Source organism: Colobus angolensis, unplaced genomic scaffold (assembly GCF_000951035.1).
Source record: "Colobus angolensis palliatus isolate OR3802 unplaced genomic scaffold, Cang.pa_1.0 Scaffold5, whole genome shotgun sequence".
Classification (NCBI taxonomy): Eukaryota; Metazoa; Chordata; class Mammalia; order Primates; family Cercopithecidae; genus Colobus; species Colobus angolensis.
Window position 1 is genome coordinate 31,928,885 of NW_012118487.1, and position 10,075 is coordinate 31,938,959.

Here is a 10,075-nt window from a genome sequence, read left to right on the forward strand (position 1 = left end):
GGGAGGCTGAGGCAGGAGAATGGCGTAAACCCGGGAGACGGAGCTTGCAGTGAGCTGAGATCCGGCCACTGCACTCCAGCCTGGGCGACAGAGTGAGACTCCGTCTCAAAAAACAAAAAGATTCCTAACAAATACAATCAATATTTCAAAAACAATACAAGGAGAAAGATTAATACTTTATTATTATTAAAATTTTGTTTGAAAGTCTTTGTACAGAATAACATAGTGTACTGCATAGAATATTTGAAATAGCTGAAGTTTACAAGTTTATAAAGATGAAACAATGAGATAATGATTACATTAAGTGGTTACATTAAGTCTCAGGGGAAATTGAATTTTTAATAGGAAAACACCCTATGTACAATGTTACTATTTAAATGAATTCTTTCTCATCTTAATGCTTAGTCTTGCCACAAACGAGAGGTAATCAAATTATTTCTAAAATTAAATCAGAGCATTGTGGTGCTGAACAACATATGTGTACATATATTAAAACTATTTATGAAAATTCATAGAAAATAAAAAATAGACTGTGAAGCCAGTATTCTTCATAGATTTTGCAGATGATTTTAATCTGATTCATCACTGCTGAAGTAGGAGCTATCACAGTATTCAGCTGTATATAGAAATTTGTGAATGGTTGGGTTCATCTTCGGTATCCAGTGTCGGGGAATCAGGTATGTTGAAAGATTAAATAAGTCTACGAATACCTTGTACCTATCACTGGAAAAACACATACATGAAGATGTGTTACATTGGTTGACATGAAATATTTAAAATTTTCAATTAGAAAATTTATTTCTCTGATATTTTCCATAATTAATTAGTACTCAATATTATGCATCTCATGTTGTATATATCGTATATTAAATTAGGTATTATGTAGTATTAGTATTGATTGCCTACTTTTTATTCCATTTTCAAAGTTTATGCCCACAAAGCAGTATTATGTGTTTTAGAACAGGGTGTTTCATATTAAAACTGAGAGTCTTATTGCTGGCACCTTCATAAAGATAAGGATGTGTTCTCATTTCCTACTTCTGAAGGATGGTATGCAAGGTAATACATGTAACGCATACCAAATCTTAGATGCTCATTTGGAAATATTTCCAACTGAAAAGCTGCCAAATAACTGCCCTAAGGGTTTAATGGACTCATAATAAATGTCTATGAAGTAGTTTTAACACTAAAATTGCGTTTGTGTTGTTAGTCAACAATTTTAACTGTTACAGTTTTATGGAGGAAGAACATTTGCCTTTGAAGTCAAATAAATCTGGGTTCAAATTCTGGATCTGTCACCTACAATTCAAGGACCTGTGACAAGTTGTTTAAACTTCAATGCCCCAGTTTCTAACTCTGTAAAATGAAAACTTCAGTCCTTCCTTTTGGTCAGGTCTTTTTTTTTCTTTTTAATACTTTAAGTTCTAGGGTACATGTGCACAATGTGCAGGTTTGTTACATATGTATACATGTGCCATGTTGGTGTGCTGCACCCATTAACTCGTCATTTACATTAGGTATATTTTCTAATGCTATCCCTCCCCCCCCACACACAATAGGACCCCGTGTGTGATATTCCCCTTCCTGTGTCCAAGTGATCTCATTGTTCAATTCCCACCTATGAGTGAGAACATGCAGTATTTGGTTTTCTGTTCTTGCGATAGTTTGCTGAGAATGATGGTTTCCAGCTGCATCCATGTCCCTACAAAGGACATGAACTCATCCTTTTTTATGGTGGCATAGTATTCCATGGTGTATATGTACCACATTTTCTTAATCCAGTCTGTCACTGATGGACATTTGGGTCGATTCCAAGTCTTTGCTATTGTGAATAGTGCTGCAATAAACATACGTGTGCATGTATCTTTATAGCAGCATGACTTATATTCCTTTGGGTATATCCCCAGTAATGGGATGGCTGACAGTAACTGAAACAGCATGGTACTGGTACCAAAACAGAGATATAGACCAATGGAACAGAACAGAGCCCTCAGAAGTAATACCACACATCTACAGCCATCTGATCTTTGACGAACCTGACAAAAACAAGAAATGGGGAAAGGATTCCCTATTTAATAAATGGTGCTGGGAAAATTGGCTAGCCATAAGTAGAAAGCTGAAACTGGATCCTTTCCTTTCTCCTTATACAAAAATTAATTCAAGATGGATTAGAGACTTAACTGTTAGACCTAAAACCATAAAAACCCTAGAAGGAAACCTAGGTAGTACCATTCAGGACATAGGCATGGGCAAGGACTTCATGTCTAAAACACCAAAAGCAATGGCAACAAAAGCCAAAATTGACAAATGGGATCTAATTAAACTAAAGAGCTTCTGCACAGCAAAAGGTCAGGTCTTTTTAAAACTGAGGTAACAACACACTAGAGATGATGTTTGTGTTAATTACTCCCACCACCCACTGATGTGTGTGCTCAGTTGGTATTGGCAGTTATTGATTGTTTTGTGCTTACAGAATTTATTTCTAGGGAAAGTGAAAATGCCTACAAATGATGAAAATTTAAACCTGTTTATTTTAGAAACCAACCAATCTGATAATAACAGTAGGGATGAAATCAATGTACTGTAAAGATTTGGGGGGGAGCTAAATGCAAATGTCTAATTTATTCTTGAATTGATTCTTCTTTTTCAAGGGACCATAGAAGTTTTTCAGTTTCTAGATGTATCCATTTGTCCATTTTTCTATGATATTGTGAATATCAAAATAAGAATGTACATCCCATAGGAACCTCTCTAGCATATTTTAAATCCTTAATAAATGTTGATCTCTTTCCTTGTAAACACTTTGAAAAGGGCACTCTCTGGAGTAGATGGAAATAGTTTTATAATATAGAGTCACATCAGAAAACAAGATGCTACTTTAACTGTGTCGTTTATCTAGCCAGGAAGACATTTGTAGAATTAATGATAAATGTTTTTGTCTAGTCAAAACTCGAGCCACAATGAGTTGAAGACATTTCTGCCTGGATGTAAGCACTGTTAAACCTTTTGTTTCCTCACATATCATGCAGGCATTGATACCACACCCCTTTTCATACAGGATCAAAGCAGTGAAGGTTCATAATTAAAGATTTTATAAAATTACTTCCAAAAGACCGAATTGGAATATTCTAACTACAAATGTGCTGTTAGTAGTTCAGACAGGAGCAAATAAAATGACTTTTTAAAGGTAATCAGTGTATAGACGGAGAAACAAATTGTTGGTGACTGCCACCAGGAAGAAAGGAGAATTTCCCCACCTACCTCACGGTTGAGCGCAGGTAGTGATAACCTGAGGAACCACCGGTGCCAGCTTTGCTGCCCAGCATTCTGTGCACCATGCACACATGGTTATCTAGGCAAACACACAAATTGACTGCATGGATATTTTCCCACCATTAGTTCCACAGTGTTCTAACAATAAGGGGTTGGTAATGATTATTGCTTCTGAGAAAAGGCTGACAACTAACACTTGGCCATATGGAAGGCTCATACACCAGAGCCGGATGAGACTGTGAGGTTGCCTAGCGCTCCACTTGCTTCAGGCTACGTGCATTTCACTCCGTCCTTCGTTACATTTAGCCCATGGACACAATGGAAGAGACCAGGGCCATAACATGACTCATGAGCCCATGCCACCTTTGCCTTTATGGCAAATTCCTTCATTTAAAAAAATTAAAAACCATTTAAATTAAAAATTTAAAACTGCATTGACATAATGGCAAATATATTACTCTTATATAATAAAACTTTCTTTGACCTAAAGTTTATTTTTTCCTTCAGATTTTAAAATAAAATATTTTCATGAGCCCCCAAAAGTATTGTGGGCCTTAGCGTGCGTATGGATCAGTTGGCCCTGGGAGGGAGTGATGGCCAAGGTGGTATGTATGAAAGAATGCAACCACTCACAAAGGAGGGGGGAAGAGAGAAAGTGGGCACGAGGGCACACAGAAGACCAAGATAAAGAGCACAGGAACAGCATGTGGGGAAGCAGCATGGGGTGAGTGGGAAGGACTTACATCTCCATTTGGTCATCAGTGAATCTATGTCCATAAGAGAAGTCAGCAACTGAAAAGGCACCTGGAACCTAGGCTCTTCCCTAAAGCAAAAAGAAGAAAAAGAAGAATATATTAAAGTAAATCGAGTGCGTTAGAAGGAGCATGAGTTTGACAATCAGTTGGCCCTGGAAACAAATGTCAGCTTTGCCTGTGAGGAGCTGTGACAGCTTTGGCTTATTCTCTCAGTCTCAGTTTCTTCGTCTCAAAGATGAAATACTACTACTCAACTTGTGGTGTTTGTTTGAAGTCTAGAAAATTCCATGTAATATACATGAAGTAATCACCCAGAGTCACACCTAACATTGGTTCTTATTAAAAGGAGACAGATGCAGTATCACAGATTTCCCAGCCAAAAATAGTCAAACACTTTTAGGCAAAGATATTAAAGCACAAAAGGAAAAACCACTTTTTATTTCTTTTCATCTATTTGGTTTTTTTGGTTTGTTTTTTTGTTTTTGTTTTGTTTTTACATCTATTTCTTCAACTTTCTCAGTATATTTTCTACTTAGGACGCATATGCCTGACTGGCATACATTTACCTGAATTTAGGAAAAGAGTCAGAAGATCTTGTTTATGTTGCCATTTTGAAGAAAGACTTGAAAAGATTTTAAAAATTAAATACACAGAAACATGACAGCCTGTCAATATAGATATTTTTTACTAGTGTGATATTTATTGTTCTGAAATATTTAATTCATGAACCCTGAGGATGGGACCTTCATACAACAGAGTAGGAATGAGTCAACATTTAAGGAATACTTCAAACATTTCAGACCATGAAGATAATTTTACTTGAAATTGCTGAATAAGTGGTACAGTTTGCAAGTTATTTTCACTTCGTGCATTTTTTTATTTTCTTAAACAGAAATAATCTTACAACATTGTTTAATGATAGAGCACATTTCGTGAGTGAGTCTCTGAGAGAGTAAACTTTGGCCATTTAGGACACTTGTGTTACATAGTGCTTTGTAGAATTCAGTCAAAAAGGATATTTGATTAATTTGTGCGGTGTTTAACTCCATTTAACCCTGTTCAGGGAAACAGTTATGCTTTTATTATTTAAAAGAAAAAAAGGGGGGGCCATAAAACTTCATTACTAATTATTTTCTAAGTTTTCTCCAAAAACTAAATTACTGCATTGAACTATGATTATAATTTTTAGGCCTTATACTGGATACATTATCCGTATCCACCCCTCAATTTTAATGTCAGTCTTTCTTCTGATTTGTTTTACCTGTAAAAATATATCATCAATGCTCCCTGAAGTGCTCTGTATGACAGCCGTCTTTCACCTGCAAAATATGTAGCAAATTTAAATTTATTTGATAATTTAAGGTAATTTTATATTAATTCAGCATCATCATCTTAAAAAATTTAATGGATTACATGTATTTAGAAATCAATATAAGTTTCAGTTTACATTTTTTATCCCTTAGGTTGAATTTACAAACATATCACTTAAAATACAATTTTAACATTGGATTTTTTAAAACAAACTAAAAATGTACATATTTTAAATTTTCAAAACCTTCAAATAGCACGTTAAGAAAACCTGATTTTTCTAGAAAATACTTGACTTTCATAACAAAATTCATTTTCCAAGTAAAATAGTATGTCTTTCCTCTCAAAAAGTAGACATGCGTTATAAGCATCATTTCAAAGTAGTTTTCACTAATTCACTTGAAATTAGTTAACTTGTTTTTAATGAGCACAATTATGTAAAATCATATATGTGTGCTCTAATGAAAGACTTTCTCCTTGCTTCAGGAAAACAAGATTTTGTTATTCCTTTACTGAAGTTTTTGTTTGTTTGTTTGTTTGTTTTTGTTGTTGTTGTTGTTTTAAGAAAACAGAAGCTAACAACCTTTAAGCTTATTAAACTTAATACCAATTTCATATGTTGCTATGTTTTGTACTTGTGTTATAAAAATTAATTTTTACTTTTATTCTGCCTATTTCCATAAAGGTTTAAGATTCTTTACAATAAAAGTTCTAAGTCAAAATGAACATAAAAGTTTAGAAATGAAAGTACTGATTTTATGGCTCAATAAGTTTCAGGAACTAATAGCTTAGTACCAATTGTGCGAAAAGTCTAAATGTAAGCATTTCCTGGTCTCCTGGTCAGTCAAGCAGATTTGTATGAAAGAGCTCACCCACACACAAAGGAGGGAGGAAGAGAGAAACAGGGTAGGAACATTCCATGTAATTGGAATGTAAGAACATTCCAAGCCCAGAGAACACATAAAGAGACTCCTTGGTGATAAATCCAAATAACTAAACTTAGCTAATAAAAGAAAATTAGTATGGCTGGGCCACACAAATATGAGATCATTGTAGACCACGTTAAAGATTTTGTTTTAATCCTAAAACAATGGGGTGACATCAATAGTTGTTCTCACAGTAGCTATTCCTTCCTTTTCTTACCTCTACCATAGTGTTTACTATTACAACGATTTGTCTTCATTTCTGTTCCTATTAGGCTGTGAACTATTTGAGAAACTTTATGCAATTGATCTTGATATCCCTTGTATCTGGCATAGACTATACAAATTTTTTTTCTAATGTTTTTGAAATAATCTGGGCATAGAAACCTGTTAAAATAGGTTTATCACTGAGAACATTTACTCTATTTTTGTTTCTATCAGTAGGATATCAATTTTCATTCTATTTCTCCCAAGTAAGGCTGATAGGCTTATAAAATGATGTTTTGATATCATATTCACACATTTCAGGGAAAAGATTCATAAAATAAAAAATAAAAATATCTACCTTTACTAAGGAGATGTTCATGACGTTTCTCATCAAATAAGGACAGTAGCACCTCTTTTTGCCTCTGAAATTCAGCCACCTGTTCCTCTTTTTCTTCAGACTCTTCCTTAGCCTTTAGGAAAAACATGGCATTAATAGTCCTGAGAGAGAATAAATAGAGTGATATTTTAGAAAACTTTGCTTACGAGGAAGAGACCTGTGGTTGCAGAAATGATGTACTTTTAATATTTACTGTATCATCTAATATTACTATTTGGAAATTATGTCTTATGAAAAGAAAAGGAATCTTCCACACACTCAGTGGCTCTATCCTTTCATTTAAGTTTAAATGATTTCTCAATATTAAATATTATCTTCATAAATATAATAAACAATGAACCCAGATGGACAAAAGCAGAGATAACTATCAGCAGTTAATAATGACCTAATTTTAAACAAGAATTATTTAACACAGGAAGTAAGGTAACTTCACTTAGAAAAAGTTAAGAATTCCTAGTCAAAAGAACTATTAACTCTATTGAAATTCTATATTCAGTATTGACTTCTGTAAATACAGTTTCTTAGATATTTCTCACTCATGTTTTCTTCATTTTCTCTCTATCTATTGATTGGTTTAAGAAAATTCTTATTTTTTCTGCCTACAACACATATTCTGTTTATAAGCCAATTAATTGAGCTAGGGCAAATTATTTAACCCCATTAATTCCAGTTCATCAGAACAACCACCCTATGTAGTATTAACCTATATGCGTATTATTTCCAATTAATTATTTATTCAACACATTTCATGCTAAGATAATAGAGATAAAATTGTGAGCAAAACTTGAAAGTTGTGATATTGTACAGGAATTAACTGGTAGGAATAAGACATTGAACAAATAATCACCCAGTCATTAAATTACAACCATAGACCATGCTATACAGAAGCAGTATTGGCATCATAACTTAAAGTAATAAGGAGTTTAGGAAAGACCTTCCTAAAGAAGTTTTCCTTGAACCAAGATCTTAAGAATCGGAAGGAGTTAGTTGGGGAAGAGCATTCTAAGTACAGAGAAGAACACAAAAGGACTCCTTGGTGATAAATGCAAAGAACTAAACTTAGCTAATAAAGAAACTCAGTATGGCTTGACCACATGAATGTGAGATCATAAAGGCCTTATAGACCAGGTTAAAGTTTTTATCTCAATTCTAAAAACAATGAGGCAACATCAAAAGGCTTTACACAAGAGGAAGATGTGATCAGATATGCCTTCTGAAAAGATTATTCAGACTGCAGTGTGGGAAGCATACTGGGAAGGTGGGGGAGAACAGTTCGGAGATTATTATAGTCCAGGTGAAAAACGATGGCAGGTTGCACTTGAGTGGTAGTGGTAGATTAAAGGATGATATCTGAGAACTAAATAGGTAACATCGGTAGGACTTGATGATAGCTTGAAGAAGTGGTGAAACAAGAGGGTGGAGCCAAGGATCACTAATTGATAGGAGTCTGACGACAGCCTAGACGAATTATAGGAGAAAAAATTCTTTAATGCAGAGAAGACAATGTTGGTATAAGAGTGGATGGAAGGGGTAATGTTCAAGTTTGGTTTTATTGGTGTGTTTTTGAGAGGACCAGGAGGAAATATCAAGTAAGGTATTATATACGTGTTCTGAAATATAAGGGGATATATAAACCAGAGATAAATGTTTGAGAATTATGTTGACTAAGTAGATATTGAAGTGGTGGGTATAAATGACACCATCTAATGAAAGAGTATAGAGATAGAACAGAGAGGATCTAAGCCAGTGGACTACAAAACTCTATCATTTATTGGTCTAAGAGAGAAATAAGAGCAAGTGAAAGAGATAGAGAAATAAGGGCCAGAGAATTAGAAGCAAACATAATGGTATGTACGAAATCCAAGAGAAAAGAATGTTCAAGAAAGAATAAGTCGTAGTCATTAGTATTGAATGTTTCTGCGAGGTCAACTAAGTTAAGACTAAAAATGTACATGAAGACCACATGAGAATGACGGCACAGGAAGACAGCTTGAAGTAAGCTGAGGATTAGATGAGAGATAAATAATTATTCTGACTTCTGTTCTCAATGATTTACCAGTATTTATTTAATTTCCTGTCATAATAATCTTATGAGTTAGATATTCTTATTTTTCTATTTTGCCAATGCTGAAAGAGAGGCAAAGAGAGGTGCAGTCACTTGTTCTCTGTCACATAGTTGTTTAAGAAGTGGAAGCGGAACTGGAACCCAAGCAGCGTGACTTCAAAGTATATGCTTTCAGCACTACCTGATGCAACCTCTCAAGATGTAGAATTTAAACAACTCTTCCAGGAAATTTAGTCATGCAAAGAGGATGAGCGACCTGAAAGATCAGGGCAATGAGAAATCAACAGTATCTTTTAAGTAGGAGAAAACTGACATTGTCTGAGAGCTGCCAGAAATATATACAAGAGCAGTAAATATACAAGAGCAAAAGCAAAGCTACAGGGCTAAACAGATTTGGTTCGTTGATTCACTGTGGGCCTAGTTCTGTCTAGAATTGGTCCTAATATAGAATTTTCAATAGAAATGAAAAAATAATATTAATCTCAGCTACTTATCATAGATAAAATTCTCCCTTGCAACAAAGGTCTTATTTTAGTATAATATTTATCGCACATAAAGAAAATGAAATCAATCATGTAATGTAGTCCAAGAAAATATATTCATGAAAGAAAAAAATATGAGAAAAATGAAAGGTTAAGAGAAAAGTAAAAATAATTAACTTTTGAATATTTCTGTATTAAATTTATATTAACTCATGTCCTCTAAATACCTGAATACTTATGAATTCCTCTTCCAGACCTCTGGTGATATTTTTTTCGAGCTTTCCCCAGAAGTTAAATCCATGTGGCTCTAAACCTGGGGTTCTTTCCAGCCATGCCTTGAATAAACATTATTTTTTAAGTGAGTACATGGTAAAATTTAAATTACGTAAAATGCATTGTAACTGACATGTATAAATTTGAAACAAGAAATCTTCATGGTTTCCAGAAACGTATGCTACAAGTTTTATTTGTAAATGTTTTCTGTTTCTCTTCATTTTTTTCACTTAAGAAATAATTAATATATTCAATTTCCTTAATTTTATGCCAACCATTAATAATGTTTACTCTTTATTTCTTAAGAAATATGTGGCCGGGCACGGTGGCTCAAGCCTGTAATCCCAGCACTTTGGGAGGCCGAGACGGGCGGATCACGAGGTCAGGAGATC

At 34.3% G+C, this 10,075-nt stretch overlaps 1 protein-coding gene across 1 annotated transcript in view; it reads right to left on the minus strand.

Annotated features, from left to right (window-relative positions):
- Positions 1–157: 157 nt before the first annotated feature.
- The window catches only part of TDO2 (tryptophan 2,3-dioxygenase), an 18,045-nt gene continuing 8,127 nt past the window's right edge, over positions 158–10,075 (minus strand). The window contains exons 7-12 of the mRNA XM_011959727.1: positions 9,638–9,745; positions 6,825–6,936; positions 5,290–5,347; positions 4,017–4,096; positions 3,262–3,352; positions 158–723 (exon numbers count right to left, since the gene is read on the minus strand). Of these exons, the coding sequence (XP_011815117.1) occupies positions 570–723; positions 3,262–3,352; positions 4,017–4,096; positions 5,290–5,347; positions 6,825–6,936; positions 9,638–9,745 (603 nt within the window). The 3' untranslated portion in view covers positions 158–569. The remainder of the gene's footprint in view (positions 724–3,261; positions 3,353–4,016; positions 4,097–5,289; positions 5,348–6,824; positions 6,937–9,637; positions 9,746–10,075) is intronic.